At 36.4% G+C, this 23,537-nt stretch overlaps 1 protein-coding gene across 5 annotated transcripts in view; it reads right to left on the bottom strand.

Annotated features, from left to right (window-relative positions):
* Cfap70 (cilia and flagella associated protein 70) overlaps positions 1-23,537 on the bottom strand; it is a 100,088-nt gene that overhangs the window by 14,309 nt on the left and 62,242 nt on the right. For 4 of the 5 annotated variants that reach the window (XM_046419630.2, XM_046419633.2, XM_058577914.1 and 1 more), the window contains 7 exons: positions 20,772-20,903; positions 15,945-16,070; positions 14,491-14,624; positions 14,255-14,370; positions 13,815-14,048; positions 1,098-1,256; positions 294-418 (listed from right to left, as the gene is read on the bottom strand). In XM_046419630.2, coding sequence (XP_046275586.1) covers positions 294-418; positions 1,098-1,256; positions 13,815-14,048; positions 14,255-14,370; positions 14,491-14,624; positions 15,945-16,070; positions 20,772-20,903 — 1,026 coding nt within the window. The remainder of the gene's footprint in view (positions 1-293; positions 419-1,097; positions 1,257-13,814; positions 14,049-14,254; positions 14,371-14,490; positions 14,625-15,944; positions 16,071-20,771; positions 20,904-23,537) is intronic. The other variant, XM_046419634.2, reaches the window with a different exon arrangement.

Here is a 23,537-nt window from a genome sequence, read left to right as displayed (position 1 = left end):
TCTGCTAGTGCCATCCACAGAGAGTGGTTCATGTTTGCATGTTTTTCCTATTGGGCTTAAGGTGTGCTCTAGAAAGTATATTTGAAGGGCTGGGTATATAGTGCGATGGTAGAATGTGCCTAGCATGCACCAGGACTAGTATGCACCCAGGGGTTCTATCTCCAGCGCCTCTCAAAAAAAGTTTATTTGATTTCTGCTTCATACATATTTAAGCTTACAAAGAAAACACTATGAATATAAAAAGTAATTCATTAAAGTCTTTCCATCTAATGTCCTTTTCCAAATAGTCTGACCTGCACAGCATTGACTTTCATCAAGAAGCGTATGGTCTCCATGAAGATTGTAGTAGGAGTTTGGGAAACACCAGAATAAGGAGCAGGTTGCAGAATAGCTGATGAATCTTGACATTTTGGTGCTTCTGAAAATATTATATTAAAAGGATAGAAGATCAGGGCTGGGACTGTGGCTCAGTGGTAGCTCACTTGCCTGGCATGTGTGAAGCACTGGGTTCGATTCTCAGTACCATGTATAAATAAATTTAAAAAATAAATAAAGATCTATCAACAACTAAGAAAAAAATATTAAAAAAGGATAGATGATTAGATATAAAGGGAAAATATCAGAAGATCAGACCCACTAGCATAGTAGGGAAAATATTCTTATGTAATAATACATGAAAAAGATCATCATCTAGAAAGCAGTAGACTGTCTCCAGGAATGGCCCATAAAGAGGAGAACTCAAAGGTCCTCAAAGTAAATCACTGTTAGTTCCAAGGACAAGTCACAATTAAATGAAAGGGTTTTAAAGTATTTGGATCTCCTTGAATGTGAAACACAATTTGTAGATATTCTGAAAATGAAGACTCATGAGTCAGTCAAGGTCTTTTGTGAACTACTTGGGTGAGCTTAAAATCCTTGCTTACTAAAGAAGTTACACCTCTGTTTTTGAACTTCAGAGCTTAGAATAATCCGAAAGAATGTAGGCAATATTAATTTCAAACAAGTCAGCATTGTTGCCTATATAATCATGAGAGTTTTCATCCTTGCCTAGTTTGTTTATGCCCCCATTTCAAGTGGAAGTCTTAATTCCTAGTTACCTTTTTTTTCTGGTATCTCCTTGAAAAACAGGTTGGATTGTTTGGGGTCAATACTTGAATCCTGAAATTGTGTAGACAATATGGGTTCTCCTGACTCAGATGGCAGTTTGGAAGATTCTTCAAGAAATTCATCTAGAATGGATAATGCAGCTCCTGCTCCTAAATAGATTACATTTTGATTTAAAAATCACTTCCTATCTTGGGTATTAAAAAGTTATTACAGGGGCTGGGATTGTGGCTCAGCGGTAGAGCGCTCGCCTAGCACCGGCGGGACCTGGGTTCAATCCTCAGCACCACATAAAAATAAAGGCATTGTGTTGTGTCCATCTACACCTGAGAAATAAATATTAAAAAAAATTATTACAGGGCTGGGGTTATAACTCAGTGGCAGAGCGCTTGCCTAGAATGCTTGAGGAACTGGGATCAATCTTCAGCACCATGTAAAAATAAACAAATAAAATAAAGGCATTCTGCCCATCTACAACTACAAAAAGAAATTTTAAAGTTATTATAGAAGATAAAATTTGTAAAACATGAGAAACATTTTCCCTAAACTGCATGGACAGACTTTGATAGACTTGCTTACATTTTTGAATAACTTAAGGAGATAATCTAAATTGATAGCACAACTTTTATCACTATATCACACCCCACCCCTATACAACCTTGCTGTAAAATCCAAATCACAATATCAAATGGATTGTGATTATAAAAGTTACTTTCTAAATCCAGGATCTCAAGAATCCAGATGAGAAGAAAAATATATTTTTTGATAACATTAAAGCCCTCAGAGAACAGGAACTCTATTCTTTTTTTTTTTTTTTAACCTTTATTTTATTTTTATGTGGTGCTGAGGATCAAACCCAATGCCTCACACATGCTAGGCAAGTGCACTACCACTTGAGCCACAACCCCAGCCCCAAGAAATTCTATTCTTTTTATTTCACTATTCAAAAAATAATAAAAATCACAGAGCAGCTATATTTGAACATGTCTATGCCAGATATTAGGAGTATGCCCTCAAAAGGGGCCAACCTAGATAATCCAAAATAATCTCCCTGTTTCAAAATCTAACTTCATTACACCAGAAGTCTCTTTTGCCATATAATGTAACAATCACAGATCCCAGGAACTAGAAAAGGGGCATCTTCGAGGAGCCATTTTTCAGTTTACCATAGTAATTCCTTATATGACAGGATTTAAGTATGCCATTTCATTGTTTGTTTTCAATTTGTCTTCTCTGCTTTTTATTCTGTTATTTCCTTTTTTCCCTGCCTTCCTGTGTGTGATATGAACATTCTTTAGCATTCATTTTGACTTATTTGTAGTATATTATAGTATATAACTATTTGATTGGGGTTGCTCTAAGACAGAAATATGCAAGCAATGGCCTATTGGCCACATCTGGCTTGCCCTTTTATTTTGGGGTGGGGGGGTACCAGGTGAAGGATATGGAAAATGACAACCCCCCAAGACAGGAGGAGGGAAGGAGAAAGAAAGCAAAACATTGATTCTTCCCCAGTAAATCATTTCCCAGTGACAAGACAATCCCTGGGAAAGAGGCAAACATCAATCCTAAAATGGCAGTCCCTGGGAAGGGACAAATATTGATCCTTTCCCAGTAAATTCTTTCCAGTGACTATAGACCTCAGAGGAGACAGCCAAACTTAATCCTTTCCCAGTGACTCCTGGAGAAAAGAGATAAACATTCTACCCTACATCCTTGTCCAGTAAAAATAAGTTTCAAATTCTCACAACCTGTTGCCTGAGTGCCCAAACTGACACATTCTCTCAATGTAACCTATATGTTACACCTCTCAGTGTAACCTATAAAAACTCAAGCCCTCTTGTAACCAGTGGCCATTTCTACCAGAAAGTGAGCCCCTCTGATGCCTGATTCTGCTGCTGAATAAAAGGCAGAGCTGATCCATGAAGTCTGCTCCCATCCCGGTTATTTGTGCTTTCATTATGGTGCCGAAACTGTTTTGGTTATTTTTCCTTATACTGGGGATTAAACCTAGGAGCACTTAACCACTGAGCCACATTCCAAGCCCTTTTTATTTTTTTTAATTTATTTTTTTTGGTACCAGGGATTAAACCCAGGGGCACTGAGCTAAATCCCCAGCCCTTTTTAAATTTTTATTTAGAGACAGGGTCTTGTTAAGTGGTTTAGGGCCTTGATAAACTGCTGAGGCTGGCTTTGAATTTGCAATCTTCCTGCCTCAGCCTCCCCAGCTGCTGGGATTACAGGCATATACCACCCTACCTGGCTCTCTTTATTTTTTATTTTGAGACAGGATAAGTTAACTAGGGCTTCACTAAGTTAGTGAGGCTGGCTTTGAACTTGGGATCCTCACTCTGCCTCTCAAGTTGCTGGGATTATAGGCAATGCGCCACTGTGCCAGGCTGGCTTACCATTTGTATGTGTAAATAAAGTTGTTTTTGAGCACAGTCAAATATTTTTAAATGCAGTGCTAATATATTTTCTACAGTTGCTTTCAAACTACAGTAGAAGAGCTGATTACCTATGATAGAAACCAGATGATCACTTTCAAATAGTTGTTTTTTTAAAATGTTTTATATGTGTATGTTGCAGTGTGCTGGAGATTGAATCCAAGGCCTTGGACATGCCAAGCAAACGTTCTACACTGCGTTAGATCCCCATCCCTAAATATTTCATATCTTATATTGGTATTCCTAAAAGGACTTACCACACCACCTTATGCTGCTGCCATTACTATAAGTTAGTCATCAGTCCTATGAATGATAGAATGGAAACTGAATTGTTGGATGTGGGTAAATTGGGAACATAAGAAGCTGAGGCAAATCAAGTGAAACACAAGTACATTATTCTGCTAGTGATAAATGGAAGTAGAGAAATACAATAATAGTTAAATGACTTAGTTTAAATTAAAATGGGAAAGAAATTGAGTTACTTGGATCACCAACTGAAGAATGTGTTGGAGATGGGCTTTGAATCCAGTTTAAGAAGTTAGAGGGCTGGGGTTGTGGCTCAGTGAGAGATCGCTCACCTAGCATGCATGAAGCACTGGGTTAAATCCTCCCCACCATATAAAAATAAAATAAAAGTATTGTGTCCACCTGCAATTAAAAATATATATATTAAAAAAAAGTTGGAGACTTCCAATTAGGGTAGAAAGGCCATGTGTTTGTATTTACTTAGTCTTCCTTCCAAAATCACATTAAAATTAGGATAATATTTAAATGTATAAACCTACAGAGATTAAAAAAATAGAAGAGGAAAAAAATGAATATAAAAAGTATCAACAAATATTTGAAGATGGAAAAAAAAATAGGTAGGAAGGACTTCTGAGTCTGGTACTATTAGGCAATTCAGACCAATCTTCCCACTGAGGGTAACCAGAAAAAGTTAACAAAGTATATATTTTTAGTCTCAACTTTACTTTTTAAAATCTGCTTAAATGCATCAGAGAATTAACCAGATAGAATTTCCAAACCAATATGTAGAAGGAAATAGGCCCAGGAACTATATTCTCTTCTAGGATATATAATGGGTCTCTAGGGGAAACTGAGAATCTAATAGTCTCTACTTTTGACTGATTTTCAAAGTTAAGTATGGCAGACACTGGTAGTCAGTGACTATCAAAAAAAAAAAAAAAATGATGAAACTGAAGTAGGCCCTCACAGGAATTATAGTTTAGCTTCAGATCATCCCAATCCCTCAAACTTGTTAATGGTGTGTCCTGAAGAAAAAAAAAAAAAAGCAAGACATACAATGATACTTGAAAATATGAACAAAAATGACAGGAAATACAAATAATTTCACTGGAGCTCAGGATATGAACTTAACTATAGTCAGTTCAATAAGATAAAAGTTGGGCTGGGGATGTAGCTCAGTTACTAGAGTGCTTGCCTCGCATGCACAAGGCCCTGGGTTCAATCCCTAGCACCACAAAAAAAAAATAATAATCAGATGCTAGGCATGGTAGTGCATACCTATAATCCTAGCCACCCCTCAGCAACTTAGCAAGGCCCTAAGCAAACTAAGTTGGGATCATTAAAAAAAATGCTAGGAATGTAGCTCAGTGGAAAGTGCCCAGATTTAAAAAAAAAAAAAAAAAAAACACCCTCAATACCAAAAACAGAATCAAAAGAGTCAGTTATAATAATAATGATGAACTAGAAATTTCAGAGCTAAAAAAATAAGTAAAATTAAGAATCCATTGGGTTAGACATGGTGGCACATGTCTGTATCCCTAGCTTCTTGGGAGGCAGAATCGGAAGGATCCTAAGTTGAAAGCCAGCCTCCATGATGAGGATGTAGCTCAGTAGTAGGGTGCCCCTGAGTTCCCCAGGACTGAAAAAAAAAACAAAAAACCACTGGACGGTTGTAAAGATTAAGCAAACTGCAGAGAAAATTAAGGTAGAAGAAAACGTCTAGAATGAAGCATAGAAAGACAAAATTGATGGGAAAAAATAAAGATACAGTATGAGATGCAGAGGACACATGAATAGCTTAACACAAAAAGCAACTGCAGTCCCTAACAGAGAGGAGAAAGAGGATAAGGCAAAAGTAATATTAAAAAAGATAATAACAGAATTTCCCAAAACTTATAAATGACATACACAAATTCAAGTATACAAACCTCAACTAAGGTAAATTAAAAGAAAACCAAACTTAGTCATTTCGTTATGAAACTGCAGAAACCCAAAGACAAAAGAAAGGAGAAAGACTCAAAATAGCCAGAGGAAAGACAAATTATCTTCATAGGAACAAGAGTAAGACTTATAGCTAGTATTTTTCAGCAAAAACAACAGAAGCCCCCCCCCCCAAATATAATCATCTTCAAAGTGATGAAAGACAATAACTAGCAATTAGAAATCTATACCAAGCAAAAATGTCCTTCAAATATGAAAAGGATATTCTCAGATACACTAAAACCAGAAAAATCATGACTAAACAAAATGAAATTAAAGTGTCAGAGGCAAAGCGATCCAGGGTGAGATTGGAAATTCAGAAGAAAATTTTCTAAAAAATTGGAATGGTGAATATGTAGAGCCATCTAATGAATATTAATAGTTCAAAATAGTAATAGCAATAATCATAAGAGCATCTTGTAGGATTAAAAGATAGAAAGCATCAATATAGGAGGTGACGTAGCTCAGTGGCAGAGTACTTGCTTAGCATATACAAAGTCCTGGGTTCAATCCCCAGCACTGTGGGAAAAAAAATTATATGAGAATAATTTATAAGCTAATAAAAGGAGGAAATGGAATAACAAAATTTAATCAATCCTAAAGAAGGTGAGACAGGAGAAAAAAAGGAATACACACACACTCTCACATTCATACACACCATGCCAAATACAAAGCACACAGTAACACTGTGTTCCTGAACACAAGGATATCAACAATGTAATACTACAATTTAAAAAACAAATATGATTGAATAAACAAAAGCAAAACCCAAGCATATGGTATTTCTAAGAGCTATCTAAAACACAATCACAAGAAAGGTTGAAAGTAAAAATATGGAAAAGATATATCATACAAATACTAACAACAAATATAAGTAGTGTAGTGCTGGGGTTGTGGCTCAGAGGTAAAGCATTTGCCTAGTATGGGTGAGGCCCTGAGTTTGACCCTCAGCACCACATAAAAATAAATAAAAATTAAATTTTTAAAAAATTTAAAAATATATATATATGTAAGTAGTATAATCATATTATCACAAAATTAAAGTGAAAACTATTACTAGGTATAGCAAGTGACCATTCAATGAAAGAAGGGTTGATTAAACAGAAGACAAAAATTCTCAAAGTCTGTGCACCTAATAACCAAACCCCTCTCTCTCTCTCTCTCTCTCTCTCTATATATATATATATATATATATATATATATATACACATACATATATATTTTTTTAATATTTATTTTTTAGGTGTAGATGGACACAACACAATGCCTTTATTTTTATGTGGTGCTGAGGATGGAACCTGGGTCTCGACCACGCTAGGAGAGCGCTCTAACACTGAGCCACAATCTCAGCCCCCCCCTCAATATATTTAAAACAAAAATTTGGCAAAACTACAAGAATAAATAGACACATTCTCAATCAGAATAAGAAATTTTAAAATACTATTCTTGGCAACTGAGAGGACCAACCTATAAATTAAATAGTATATGGAAGATTTGAAAAAAGAACTCAGGGGAGTAAAGGCAAGGAAAGAATCCCACCCCTCCTTCCCCCACCCGGCCCCCCACCCTCCCTTGCCTCCAAATAGGAAGTAAACCCTCAAAATTAAGTCATCCCACCTACATAACGTCTCTTAAATAGGGGAAGCCTTTTTCTACATGCACATGATTACTATTGCTACATGAGACTTGGGATGGAAGACTTGCATCTGCCCCTCTCACCTAGCTTGAAGATCTCTAACTCCTAAACTTTTACACTATGTTTGTTATAATTCAAGCTGTGCCTACAATTTGATCCCTGACCTCCTCAAAGAGACCCCTGCAGGTGGATCCTATGTTTGTACTTTTCTGTATGGGCCTCTAGAAAGCTTCTGGAGACAGTAGCTCCCTGTCAATAGAGAAGTTCAAAAAGTTTCTTTCAAAACAATACCACCAAAGAGTGTCAGGCCCTCCCGCTTTGGCCAATTCTGTGCAGTGAGGTCAACCAGCCACATAATCTGAATTCCTGGCTTTTCCCACCACTTCTGGATTGGATGAAATCCTATACCTTGGGGCATGGCATATGACTCCCAAAGCAGCTGCCAAAGGGCCAGATGATGCAACTTGGAAATATGAGTGAAATTAACTCCCCATATGATGAATTCTGACCTTGGGAAGGAGGAGGAAAAAAGAACACATGCCCCTTTTTTCCTGCTCACACTATTCAGAAGCATGGAGAGTACATATAGCCTGAGTGCTCAGAGATGTCTCACAAGACCGATCTAGGTATACTTACAAAGCAACCAGTTGTCTTTTGCAGCTTGTCATAATGAAATGTCTGCTACAAAGCAAGCATTACCTTACACTAGTTCACATCCCTCTCTACCTGTCTTGTCTTTTCTTCACTTTGCCTGTTTGTGGAATTAAACCTTCCAATTAAGGCATTAGTGTAAGTTCCCGACAAAAACAATTCATTTTGCAATAAAAAATTAAAATGATCACTTTAAGGTGGCATGAACATAAAGCAAAATTTAAAAAGGGCAACATTTTAAACCCAAAGAAATAAAGAAAAATCACTTAAAATTTAAGGGCACAAATCAGTGATTTAGAGAATAAATATAAAAAAGATTAACAAAACTGAGGTCTGGGGATGTAGCTCAGTGGTAGAGCCCCACTGGGTTCATTCCTAGTACAGCTAAAAAAAAGACAACAACAACAATAAAATACCATGAAGAATGTAAAATACATAAGATGAATATGAAAATTAAATGGTTATCAAACACCCCCTTTTGCCAACTACTCAGGCTTTGTTTTATAGTTGCGTTCTGCTAAACCTTCAAGTAAAAATCAATTCTTATCATATATAAGTTGATACATAACAGACCAGAAAGGTTGCCTAACAACCTTTTTCTAAGTTTTATTTATTTTTTTATATACAATAATTGTGTATATTTATGGGGTAAAAGGTTGTTTCAATATATGTATACTTTGTGAAATGATCAATCAAGCTAATTACATATCCATCTCCTCAAATTTTTATCATTTCTTTGTGATAAGAACACATAAAATCCTCTCACATAGCTATTTTAAAATATACATCATTATTATAGTCACTATACTATACAATAAAACACCAGAACTTGTTCCTCCTATTTACTTTTATATTTTATTTATTTATTTTTATGTGGTGCTGAGGATCAAACCCTGTGCCTCACATATGCTAGGCAAGCTCTACCACTGAGCCACAACCCCACCCTGTTCCTCCTATTTAAATGAAAATTTGTATTTGTAACAACATCTTTTCCTTGCTCACCCCTATAACAACCTTGATTATAAAACTAGATTGACGGGCTGGGGATGTGGCTCAAGCGGTAGCGCGCTCACCTGGCATGCGTGCGGCCCGGGTTTGATCCACAGCACCACATACAAACAACAATGTTGTGTCTGCCGAAAAAACTAAAAAATAAATATTAAAATTCTCTCTCTCTCTCTCTCTCTCTCTCTCTCTCTCTCTCTCTCTCTCTCTCTCTCTCTCTCTCTCTCTCTCCTCTCTCTAAAAAAAAAAAAAAAAAAAAAGATGCTTGGATGCCAAGGACAAAGCCCTGTCTTTCCTCTCCAATCCCAAAAACCCCAAGTGCCAGTATGATTCCACTTAATGTGAACACAGAAAAATAAACTTAAAAAAAATTATTAAAAAAAATAAAACTAGATTGACAAAGGTAAAATATAGGCCATTTCATTTATAAACAAAAATGCAAAGTTCCAAACGACAGGTGCTGTGGCACATGCCTGTAATCCCAGTGGCTCAGGAGGCTGAGGCAGGAGGATCAAAATTTCAAAGCAAGCCTCAGCAACTTAGTAAGATGCTAAGCAACTCAGCAAGACCCTGTCTCTAAATAAAATATAAAAAAGGGCTGGGGATGTGGCTCAGTGGTTAAGTCCCTCTGGGTTCAGTTCCCAGTAACAAAAAACAAAAAGCCAGCCTCAACAACTTAGCAAGGTCCTAAGCAACTCAGTGAGACCCTGTCTCTGAATAAAATTCAAAAAAGGGCTGAGAATGTTGCTCAGTGGTTAAATGTTCCTGGGTTCAATCCTTAGTACCAAAGAAGAAAAAAGAAAAGAAATCTATCAATGCAGTTCACCATATAAGAGAAAATAATTTTATTTTTTCAACTGATAAAAAGAATTTAAGAGGCTGGGCTTGTGGCACAGTGGTATAACACCTGCCTGGCATGTGTGAGGCACTGGGTTCGATCCTCAGCACCACATAAAGAAAATAAATAAATAAAGGTATTGTGTCCATCTATAACTACAAAAAAACCCAAAAAACAAAACAAAACACAAAAAAAACTTGATAAAGCCTACCACCTATTTATGAAAAAAAATTCTTTGGAAATTAAAAATATAAGAGGTCATTTTTAATTCTGTAAAATTATTAGTAAAAGTTTATAATATATTTTATATATAATAGAGAAAATTTATTTTTATTGGCACATTATAATTATACATAGTAGAATTTATTATACCATATTTATACATGCACATAACATAAACTGATCCAGTATATTCCATTTCCTTCCCCTCCTCCTTCCCCAATCAGCTTGATCTACTCTACTGATATTCCTTCTATTGCTTTTGTTAATATTTTAATTAGTATATTTATATATAAAAGTGGGATTGACTGTACAATTGTACATGGACATAGCATAGAAGTTTTTTTTTTTTTTTGGTACTGGAGATTGAACCCAGAAGTATTTAACCACTGAGCCATATCCCCAGTCCTTTTTAATATTTTATTTAGAGACAGGGTCTGCTGAGTGCCTTGCTAATCTGCTAAGGCTGGCTTTGAGCTCTTGATTCTCCTGCCTCAGGCTCCTGAACCACTGGGACTACAGGCATGCACCACTGCACCCGGCTGCATAGAAACTTTGAGAGAGAGAGACAGAGGGAGAGAGAATTTTAATATTTACTTTTTAGTTATCGGCGGACACAACATCTTTGTTTGTATGTGGTGCTGAGAATCGAACCCGGGCCGCATGCATGCCAGAAGAGCGCACTACCGCTTGAGCCACATCCCCAGCCCTGCATAGAAACTTTTGAGAGAGAGTCTTACTATGCTGCCAGGCTGGCCTGGAACTCACAATCCTCATCCCTAGGCCTCCTAAATAGCAGGGATTACAGGTGTGCTCCATTAGGCCCCCCCAAAAAAAAACTTTAAATTTATTCCCCTTTAGACAGGGAAGAAGACACAGTTGATACCACAACTACCAAATAACATATTATTAGAGGAAATAAGAGATTTTAGTTGGCTGGGGTTATAGCTCAATGGTAGAGCACTTGCCTAGCACTATGAAGCTCTGGGTTCATTTCTTAGAACCACATAAAAATAAATAAGATAAATATATTATGTACATCTACTACTAAAAGTTAAAAAAAAATAGTGGTATGAGGATTGGGAGAAAAAAGATAAAACTATTTTTATTGGCAGATATAATAATCATATTCTAAAAAGCAACAGAACCAATAATCTAAATAGAATCAATAAAAGTTGAACAAGGCTGTCGTATACAAGTTCAATCTACAAAACAACATCATACACTAAAGAACAATAGCAATAACCAAAAATAAAATGCTATTTTGATAGCAATAGTTGTAAAACAACTGTAAATTAAACTGGGTCTCTTTGGAGAAAATGTTAAAACTTTGATAAAAGACATGGAAGATGATCTAAGAAAATGGAAAAATCTTCCACACAATTGGATGGAATGACTTAGTAATATAAAATGTTAATTATCCCTAAATTAATCTAAAATTTCAATATAGTCCAAATAAGATTTTTAATATACTTAATAATCTCACTACAAAACCCATATAGACAAATAAAGATCTACAAATAGCTAAGTGAACAACAAAAATGTAACGAGGGCTGGGGCTGTGGCTCAGTGGTAGAGCACTCACCTAGCACGTGGGAGGCCCTGGGTTCGATCCTCAGCACACATAAAAATAAATAAATAAAATAAAGATATTGTGTCCAACTACAACTTAAAAATAAATATTAAAAAAGGTAACGATACGGTAGAACCTGATATGCCAAATATTAAGACATGCTACAAAACCACAGCAAAAAAAATGAGCATCATGTATTCACACTACAAAACCACAGCAGTGAAAGGACGTATGTCATACTCTTTCATATTCATATGTAAATTTTTATATCAGACACATATGATAGAATGAAGAGTTCTAAGATTGTATATCTTAAATCAAACAGGAAATAATGGTTGTTTAGTAGATAATGTTGAAAAAATTAGATCCCTATATAAAAAGATAAAACTTAATGTCTACCTAGCATCTCAGAAAAAATGGAGGATTTTTTCTGGGGATATAGCTCAGTGGTAGGCACTTGCCTAGCACATGTGAGGTCCTGAGTTCAACCCTCAGTACCTCAAAAAAAAAAAAAGAAAGAAAGAAAAAGAATCTCTATAGACTAAAGATCAACATGTGAAACAATTATAAAATTAATTGAAGAAAATGTGATCTGAGGAGGGAAAAACTACTTAGAACAAAACTTCACAGGTACAAAACTAGGCTAACTAACCCTAATTAACATCTACAGAAAATTCTATTCAACAAGAGAATATTCTATTCAAATGTATATAGAATATTTACCAACATAGACCAAATGCTGGGCCATAAAAAAAGTTTCGATAATTTAAAAGGATTCAAATTGTATAAAACAAATGTGTTAACCATAATGAGATTGAATTAGAAATCAAAAACAAAGATGTCTGGGGAAAATCCCCAAATATTTAGAAAATTTAAAAATACACTGCTAAATAATCATAGTCCCATGGGCTAGGGCTGGGGTTCAGTGGTAGAGGGCTTGCCTAGCATGCTTGAGGCACTGGGTTCCATCCCCAGCACCACATAAAAATAAATAGATAAAATAGAGGTATTGTGTCCATCTGCAACTAAAAAATATGTATTTTTAAAAATCATAGTCCTAGCCATTCAACTCCTAAGTACTTACCCAAGAGAAATGAATCCAAATATTCATACAAAAACTTGTGAATGTCCCAGTAGCTTTATTTTAATAGTCGCAAATGGAAGCAACCCAAATACTTACCAGTAAACAGATAAGCAAATTGTGCTATCTCTGTACAATGGGAACCATTTTAGCAATAAAAAAGGATAACTCATAAAAAACAATAGCATGGTTGAATCTCAATTGTGCTCAGTGAAAAAAGTCAGACAACAAAGAGGACATACTATGTAATTCTATTTAATTCTAAATATTTTAGGGAATCCTAGAATTTTAAAATTCTAAAAAATGTAAATTCATCTATACTAACAGAAATCAGATCACAGGATATTTTCATTACCTTGACTGTGGTGATGTTTTCATACATCAAAGTTATCAAATATTTAAATAGTGCAGTTTAGGAAATGTCAATACCTCAGACATACTTAAATAAGGTATGCACAAAACATAATGCATATATGCAGGAAACACACAAAAATACATTTAAAATATGTTATAAAGACTGATTTCCTAAAGTAGAGGAAAAGAGACTGTTAATGAAAAATGGAGAAAATGGAGTGGATAAATAAACACATAGCTTTAAAAATCACAAGACAGGATCCTTACCCATGTCAGGGTAGGAAGAGAAGAAGAAAAAAAAAATTGCTGTGCAAGAACCTCTACTGTGCAAGAATGGGACACTTATGAAAGTACTTATGAAAAGTAGTAAACTTATGTACTTATAGTACTTATACTACTAAGTAGTAAACAGTACTTATGTACTTATAGTAGTACTTATACTACTAAGTAGTAAACTTAGTACTTATGGAAGTAGTAAACTCTGGAAAACTCAAAAAACAATATTAATAGAAGCTTCAGACCATTGATCATCTCAACGAAGAAATATTTAGAAGTCTTTCCTAGTATCACTGAAATAACTAAAAACTACAGTACACATTCACTTAACTAACATATACTTAGTGCCTATTGTGTGCCAGGTGCTATTCAGAAGGTCAGTAAGTTTCCCAATAGCTACTCACCATTTCCACCTCCTGCTCCTACAGCCTTGACTGCTGCGGTAGAAGAATCATTTATGGTTCCCCAAGGGCCTAAACTGGATTCTATATTCCCTCCTTCTTCAGCGTACTCTACATTTCCAGTGCTCTTTTCCTTTGTTACTTGTGTTTGAAGTGCTCGTGCCTGAAGTTGTTTGACAGCCTCATGAAATGCCATTTCCATTCGAATATCATTGTTTTGAATTTCATAGTACAAACCTGAGGAAAGAAAGATATTGAAATAAATGTGATTTCCTACTATCACATAATGAAGAACTGAGACCTTTGACTTATTTCCCCCATATTTTTAGCAAAGTTTAGGAACTACATGATGAGCCATCAAAGAGGAAAAAGGGAAAGAGAGTCTTACAATGGAAACACACACACACACACACACACAGACACATCACAGGAAAATAACATACCAAGTAAAGTCCAGGCTACAACATTGGTTGGTTCCAAGCAAGTGGCATCCTCAAAGAAAATTTCTGCTTGCTCATAGTTTTCCATCAAGACAGCCAGGACACCACAGAGCAACAAGCTGAGAAAAGACCGCTAACATGATTAAGAGCATGGTCCAAGTCACATTCATGGAATCAAGACAATCTCATGTAGAAGTTCATCTCCTCCTACTCATCCCTCATCTCCTTTCCATCTCTACCTCTGGATGTGACTCTCATTCAGGGAAAGGGCTTTCCGAAAACACTCTTGTGCTTTGATGTTGTCTTCAGTTAGGAGGCAGAAGGTACCATAGTCCAGCCAGTGATGTAGGTTCTGCGGCTCACGGACCAACCTCTAGGCATACAAGCATCAGGAGGGCCAAGGTTATTTTGACATTTTGTCCTACTTTTTGTACATATGACATCACATGGTAAGCACTCCATAAATACTGTAAGTTCTATAAGAGCATAGGCCATGACTACTTTTTTGCTTACCAGGAATCCCAAATGCCTAGTATAATTACTATTCTAGCTTTAATAGACGGCCAAAAAATATATTGTTGAAATAATGTAAAAACTGAATCCTCAAGCCATTTCTTCCCTGTGTCTGATCACCTTAAACTCATCTAGTACCTTAAGAGCCTAAAGATTCATTTTATGGGATCTCAACCATATATAGTAATTTCTACCATAATCTTGATATGGCAAATGTAAATTCGTCTAAAAATCTGAGACAAAAATGGTGCCTCATGAATGAAAACCACAAATTTTGCTTAAAAAAATTAAAGAAGATATAAATAAATGGGAAGATACCCCATGTTTGTGGATTGGAAGACTTAATATTGTTAAGATGTCTACCACTACTGTAAACAATCTAAAGAGACAATGCAATTTCTACTAAAATCCTTAACAGTTAAACACAGAATTACCATATGTCCTAGCAATTTCATTTTTAAGTACACACCCAAAATAATTAAAAACAAGTACTCAAACCAATGCTTATATACAAATGTTAAGTTTGAGAGTTTTTAATATTCTTGATACGAATGAATCCTTTGCCAGATACATGTGTTACAAATATTTTCTCCTGATCTGTATTTTTCTCATGGAGCAAAAGTTTTAAATTTTGATGAGGTTCCATTTATTTCATTTTTCTTTGATTGATGGTACTTCAGTTTCATGTCTCAAAACTCTTTACCTAGTTCTAGCCCAAGAAGATTTTCTTCTGTTTCTTTTAAAAGTTTTGTTTTAAATTTACATTCATCATCCATTTGGACTTGAATTTTGTATAATGCTTACATTAGATCAAGTTTAATTTATCTTGCATATAGATAACCAATTATTTTAACACTATTTGTTGAAAAATTATCCTTTCTCTATGGAATTTCTTTTATATCTTGTCAAAAATCAAATATCCTTATTGTACAGGCTTATTTTTGGACTCTGTTCTATATTGATTTTTGTGTGTACCCTTCACTAAACAAGATTTGTTTTTATTTTTTGCAGTGCTGGGCATCAAACCCAGGGTCATATACATGCTAGGCAAGAGCTTTCTACCACTGAGCTATACCCCCTACCCCACAAGTTTCATTTTCAGTATTCAAAAACTACTATTCTTTATGTCCATATTTTACAATAATAGTAACAAAAATCACTGAGAAAGATTTTTAATTACCTCTTTATAATACACTGCTGCCATTTCAAAGTTTTCATTAACCTCTGCTTCAAATGCAAAGAGTCGAAGCTGTTCACTGCTTGTATGAACGGCTGAAACAGTGCTTTGGACATCATCTGGCATGGCCTTGTCAATATCAAGATGTTAAGCAAACAAAATGAAGCAATTCCAAGTGAAGAGGGTTATGAGAATAACCAGATGTAAGATACAGTCATAACATCTAAGATGATACTGAGGTTTCTTACAGTCTTGCCAAGGCAGTAAGAGAATAAGAGAGAACCAAGAAACAAATATCACAGGGTGAAAGGGAAGCTCAGGTATTTGAATACCAATAGTGTGAGCTCATGGAAGTGAGTAAAAATTGTTTAAGGCAAAAACAACTCTCCTCAACCCTCAGGGCAGACAGTGTCCCTCCTCAAGTTACCTCTGACCTCAAACAGCTTCCTTTATTTTCTATAGGACAAATATCATTTTCAAGGGCCATGATGTGAAAAACGTCAGCAAGTTAGTGCTAGCTAGAGAGAGTTTTTAAACATGAAGAAAACAGGAGACAAAAGGTAAAGCTTTAAAATCCAGATCTGTAACTTTAGGGGGAAAATTAAACTGATAGAACCTACAAAGGAGACATTTGAGAAATAGCCAGAAAGGTAGAAAGAAAAGCAGAAATAGAATATATCATATATACCCAGGCTGGAAGATCAAGTCTGGTGTAATTAGTAATCTCCTGAGTCAGAAGCTATGGCCACGCAAGAACCTAAAATTCCTTAATTAAAAGTAAAAATGGGGGCTGGGGATGTGGCTCAAGCAGTAGTGCGCTCGCCTGGCATGCACAGGGCCCTGGGTTCGATCCTCAGCACCACATAAATGTAAAATAAAGATGTTGTGTCCACTGAAAACTAAAAAAATAAATATTAAAAAAAAAAGTAAAAATTGGGCTGAGGTTGTGGCTCAGTGGTACAGTGCTTGCCTAGCATGGGTGAGGCACTGGGTTCGATTCTCAACACCACATATAAATTAATAAATAAATTAAATAAAGGTCCATCAACAACTAAGAAAAAATTTTTTTAAAAAAATTAAAAATGATAGCAATGACTTTAACAAGTATAGTAGATAAGGAATGTGAAGAGTAAAGCTAAGGCCAGGCGTAGTAGTGCACACCTGTAATCCCAGCAATCTGGGAGTCTGAGGCAGGAGGATCACAAGTTCATAGACCAGCTTCAGCAACTTAGTGAGGCCCTAAGCAACTCAGGCCCTAAGACCCTGCCTCAAAATAAAAAAATAAAAAAGATTAGGGATTCAGCTCAATGGTTAAAAGTGCCCCTGGGTTCAATCCTAGTACCAAAAAATAATTTTAAAATAAAGCCAAATTTGAGATGGGCCAAAGAGTTTTTGATCACTGATTAATGCTTCTGTTCTCTGTGCTTTTTAGTTTTGATTATCATGACCTTCAAATCCTTCCAGAAACACACTTTTATGCCCACACCTGAATTACTCTACTTCTAGTATCCCATTCCCAGAATCCACTTTCCAACCCTTCCACCTTTTTATCATTTACTTAAAGTAGCTTCCTGACTTCATTTCCTCCACTTCCAATAAGCCCATCACTTCCCAAATGGATCAACCTGACCTCATGATTACCTACTTGTCCTCCTCTCTCACTAGCACACTCAAATCTCAAGCATCCTCGTCTTTTTCCTGCATTTGTCCTGAAAACTCCCAAATTAAAACAATCCTACAGCTAGGTGCCATAATCACAGAGCATGCCTGTAATCCCAGTGACTACAGAGGCTGAGGCAGGGATATTGCAAGTTCAAGGCCAGTCTTAGAAAGTTAGTGAAACCCTCAGGAACTTAGAGAGACCCTGTCCCCAAATAAAAAATTAAATGCACTGGGAATGTGGCGAGTGGTAAAGTGCCCCTGGGTTCAACCCCTAGTACCAAAATAAATCAATAAATAAAAATAATTTTTTTAAAAAATAAGCCTACAATCTGATTTCTTCATTCCTGCACAGGTGTGTTTAACTGATCCTAAGAAAAACTGAATAGGTCTGGGGTTGTAGCTCAGTGGTAGAACACTTGCCTCAAATGTATGGGGTACTGGGTTCAATCTTTAGCACCATATAAAATAATAAATAAAGTAAATAAAGGTATTGTGTCCATCTACAACATTTAAAAAAAGAAAGAAAGAGAAACATAATAGCTACAGAGATACCTGAGCCTCCCAGACTCTTGTGGCATTCAGTCTTAGCGAAAATCTTTAATACTCTCAGTAATTTCTATATTCGTCCTTGTTTAACAACAAAATTTTCTCTTCAACTTGTTCATTCAACCTGCATTCCCTTTACTTTCAATAAAGACCTTATCTCACGAGGTGAGATAATAGAAATAATTAGGCAAGAAACCCTCAATTTTTAATCCCACACCTAAATTGTTTATTTCTGCATCAATCTTTTGTTTTGGGTACTGGGAATTGAATCTAGTGGCATTGAACCACTGAGCCACATCCCCAGCCCTTTTTTGTATTGTTTTTAGAGACAGGGTCTCATGAGTTACTTGGGGCTCACTAAATTGTTGAGGCTGACTTTGAACTCACAATCCTCCTACCTCAGTCTCCTGAGCCACTGGGATTACAGGCAAGCACCACCTCGACCAGCAACTTCTGCATCTATTTTTCCCTCTCTCCTTTTGGTCTCAGAGGAAGAGGCATTAAGTCCCTTCTGTTTTAAGGCTAATCCTTGGTCCTTTCCAGTTGTATAACCTGGGCTTATCATTATTTATCTCCTCTCCTTCCACAGTTTTCAACTTCTCCCACTGTGCTGACTCCATTTCCTAAACTTATAGATAGATGTACTCGAGGTTTTTCCATCCTAAAAAGAAAATTCCTATAATTTCTAGCTTTTACTTTTCCATATTTTCTTTCATTATCAACTTCCTGATTTTATATTAATCTATTTCCTAGTCACACATTTACTCTTCAATGCACTATAATTTTAATCCTTCTCATTAGCACAATGAAGTTGCTATGTAAAAGTTAACAATAACCTCCTTATTACCAAACCCAATGAAAACTTCTTGGGTTTTGATTTCCTTGAATTCCTAGGAGTATTTGACAATGTTGACCACTTGTTCTTAAAATTCTTTCCCTTGGCTCAAGAACTCCACTGTCTTCTGGCTCTTTTGCTTCCTTAACAATTCCACTTGTCTCCTTCATCAATTCTTTCACTCAGCCATCCCTTAAATGTTTGTGTTTCCTAGGATTCTATAACTAGTTTGCACTCTTTCCTCCTATTTTTCTCAGGCAGCCTCATCAATGACAGTAGCATCCATATATCATCACTCCCTAAATCTCATCTAGTTCAGATCTCTTCTTTAGCAAAACCCCACAGGAGCCAACGTTTAAAATTAATTCAACATCATCTGCATTTCACCAAATTTATTCATGTTATATTATTTATACTGGTTAATGTTAACATCAGTACCCAGTCAATGAGCCTTAAACTTAAGTATTTTTTACTCCTCTTCCTCTTTATTTTGCAACAGTCATCTAACATCACCAGTTTTGCCACCTTGAACCCACCCTCTATAACTGCTCTAACCCTGTATAAAAACTGAATGGTTTTTATAAAATGTAAACTGATCATAAAGTAGTTTAATTTATTGCTCCCAACTGGCTAATGAGAAAAAAGTCACAAGTTCTCTGTATGGAATACAAGGCATGCCTTCACTCTCCCAAATTTCCCAACAGGAACAGATCCTTAGCTTCATCTTCTTCCCTACCTCTTAACCACTTCAACCTCTGCTCTTGAACTCTGTATATACCAGATTCTTTGCAGCTCCTAAGCCTTTGTGGGATTCCTGTGATTCAATGCTCTGAGACATGCATCTAGAGAATTTCTCTTCAGCTTTGAAGGCCCAGCTCAAGCTATAGCTCCTCTGTGAATTCACTTGTTCATCCTAATCTGCTCTCCAATGAACACTATCACAGCATTTACCTCCTTTTACAGTTACTGTATTTTGTGCGTGACTCCTCCACTAGGTGAGAGTTCTTTTGGTTCAGAAGGCAACAGCAATTTCCATACTCAACTCTCAACTGCTTTCCAATTCAAATCATCCACATCATCCATTCCCAAGAATTAAGGACTGTTCTTTTAATTCTACAATATTGAACACTCTTGTCCTACATCTTCCAAGAAGGCTGAACCACATCAAAGAAAAAAGTGATAGTAATAGGGAAGAATAACAACAGAGAGGAACAAATAGAAAGAGGAGGCACAGCTAGTAAGAGACTAACATGAGCACAAAACAACTTTGATTTCAAATGCATACAAAAAATGAATAGATGAAGGCAAGAAGCAAGATAGGTGTACAAATAAATATGCAAACAGACAAATGGACTGGAAAGTAGATTACCTGCCTTGGGGAAAAGCATATTTGAAATGTATTGCACTTTGGTAAAATATCTGAAAACTCAGTTTTCCTTTGTTTTTATTGTAAGAATTGTGAACAGTCACAAAACAAATAGAATGATAATCTTGTTTCACAATTTCCATAGCCTAATTTGTCTATTTTTGATGATTCCATTACATTTTAAAAAGTCATAAAGTTTATTTTTCTAGGAAACTGTAAAAGTATATCCCTTGTTCTCCCCAAAATTAGCTTTATATTTTAGGCAGTTTCTTATTCATCTTTTGTTTTCAGTGCCTAGCACAGAGTAGCCACCTTAATAAATATTTGTTGAATAAGGAAGAAAAGAAGCAAAGTGGGAATATTTCAAAGGAGATCTTGATATTCTACAGAGAAAAGAAGAGCTGTCAGTGTTGACACCTACCTCATTTAGGGCCACATGCATCTGATCTACCAAGAATACGTAAAGCTCACTGATAAATGTCTGCAGTTCCTCCTGGCTTTCAAATGACGTTGTCCTCAAATATTTCTCTCTCACAATCTTCACCACTGCATGCTGCAAGATATACACAATGCCTTTCATATAACACAGACCAGCACTGTGCTGATAGCACATCCCTCTAGGACTTCTCATCTAAGGTTCATCAGAACTTCAGATGGTGATTGTTTTCTCCCTAGGTGACACTAGACTATCAGCTCTCTGGTATTCCTCTGTAGAACTTCTTTCTTTGACATCACCATCGTTACCAATTGGGGCAATGCAGGACTCATACCATGTGAAGAGAGTTATGTACCTGAAGAAAACCTTAGCATTTGGCTATGTGTTAACTCTATCATAGTGGCCATATGATTCAAGGCAGAAAGGGAGAAAGACCTGGTTTGAGTCCAGAGAACAGAAATCTGGTTATAATGCTTACATGTACAATCTCATAAATTATTTCACATTTTGGAACCTAAGTTTCCTCATTTGTTAAGTGGACATGTAGTTCTAGTATTCAGTCATCTTATCTATAGGAGATGACTGAAAACCAAAGACAGAAAACAGAAGTAAAAACTTAAAGTGCTACATAAATACAGTAGTTTCCCCTTATACACAGTTTGAGCTCCCCATGGTCAACTGTGGTCTGAAAATATTACATGGAAAATTTCAGAAATAAATAATTCATGAGTTTTAAGTTATGTATCATTCTGAGTAGCATAATGAAATCCTGAACGGCCCCTGCTCCATCCTGTACGGCCCTACTCCATCCTGCCATGGATGTGAATCATCCTTTTGTTCAATTGTGCTTTTGTTTCCATGCTATACATTACCAGCCCATCAGACACCAAGTAGTCATCTTGCTATAAGACTGACATTTGTGGTACGGCAGTGCTTATGTTCAACAACCTTTATTTTACTTAATAATGGCACTAAAGCATAGAGGAGTGATGTTAAAAAAAAAAAAAGCCATAAAGTTCTTCCTTTATGTGAAAAGGTGAGAGTCACCATAGGTATTTATGTTATAGAAAAAAAAAAAAACATAGTACATACAGGGTTCAGTACTATCCACAGTTTCAAGGATCTACTGGGGGTCTTGAAACATTGTGGCGAGCCACTCATGGGCGGTGTGTTTGTGAACAATGAGTGTGAGCACATGAGCAGACTGGACTGACATTGCCTCTCATTGGGCTGGCGAGATATGTGTCCTTTTCGCTTGCTCTGCCTATGATCCCCACACAGCACCTGGGATAGGTGTGGCCTTCCAAGATGTCAGTCAGTCTGCGACCACAAGACATCAGGAAGCTAGACTCAACCCCCTGATACCTGACCCTCTCTCATTGGGGTAGAACTTTCTTGAGTATCTTCCCCTCAGTAAAAAGGGGCTTCAGAACTCCTCCTCTTTTTTCGGCCTCCCTTGTGGGAGCTGGAGCAGAGGAGCCACTCGCTGAAGAATCCCAAGAAAAAGATATTTTCTCTGTCTTGGTGTGGTTATTTCACATCATACCCAAATTCACCTGGAGTGACCCTGAATGACTTAGTCATGTGATATGGCAAAACATAACCCCCAATAATGGGGGACTAATGTATAAACATAGCATGTTGCTATGGCCACACAGCTGCTTTTTTCTCTCCCTAACCTAACATCATTGCCAGGTTTTATAGGAAGCACCTTCCATGCATCATATTATTTAATTCTCATAATGAGCCCATGTGATAATATGAACATTGTCCCTCACTGTTAATGAAGAAATTGAGGCACAGAAAGGTAAAGTTATGTCCTGAAGGTCACTCAGCCTGAAAAGGCAAAACCAGAATCAAACCAAGAAGTGATTATACCACCTACTGAGAATATCCTCTTGCCTCCATGAGCATCTACTTTATCATTTCCACGTGCTCTCTTTGTATCAATTTACTACAGAAAAGGACACATTGCAAATGTTCACAGAGCTAGTGTAACATAGCAGTTAGAGCCAAAGTGCCTGAATTTGAATCCTGTCTTTGACCTTTACTCTCTGTGATTTTGGGCAAATTACTTAACCAATTAATATTATATTTTCCCACCCATAAAAGGGAGCAATGGGGAGTACCTACCTCACAGGGTTATTGTAAGGATTAAAATTTGCTTGGCATACAGAAAACATTTAATAAATGTTAAACATTATTAGTCAAGATTTTTTTTTTTTCTTCTTACTGGGGATTGAAGCCAGAGGCCCTCTACTACTGAGCTACATCCCTATTCCTTTTTTATGTTGTATTTTGATATAGGGACTCAGTAAATTGCTGAGGCTAGCCTTGAATTTGCAGTCCTCCTACCTCAGCCTACTCAGCTGCTGGGATTATGGGCATGTACCATAGCAACTATTTCTCAAATCTTAAGTGATTCCATGGGCCAGGGAGAGATTTGAATGGGAGACAGAATTCTTCACAGAGTCAGTAACATTTTCTGCCTCCTAGAGCAACATGAAATTAGGTCCAAAATCTAGCCTAGCATCAAGTGAAGAATTCATTTCTTCAATACTCATACTGGTGATAAACCCATCCTAATTCCCTCTTAAGATTGGGAGCCATCTCGCCACAAAGGCATGAAAAGTTAATTTCGGCTTTACTATAAATTATTATGATTTCTAAACTTGCTTGGAATGCCTGCCTGAGCCTTGAACTCACCCATGTCTGGGTTTCCCTGACCAGATAACCACCCTCTCTGAAACT

This window comes from Marmota monax, unplaced genomic scaffold (assembly GCF_021218885.2).
Source record: "Marmota monax isolate L192 unplaced genomic scaffold, Marmota_monax_Labrador192_F-V1.1 WCK01_AAM20220418_F8-fsc00019, whole genome shotgun sequence".
NCBI classification, from domain to species: domain Eukaryota; kingdom Metazoa; phylum Chordata; class Mammalia; order Rodentia; family Sciuridae; genus Marmota; species Marmota monax.
This window is presented reverse-complemented; position numbering and strand designations above follow the sequence as displayed.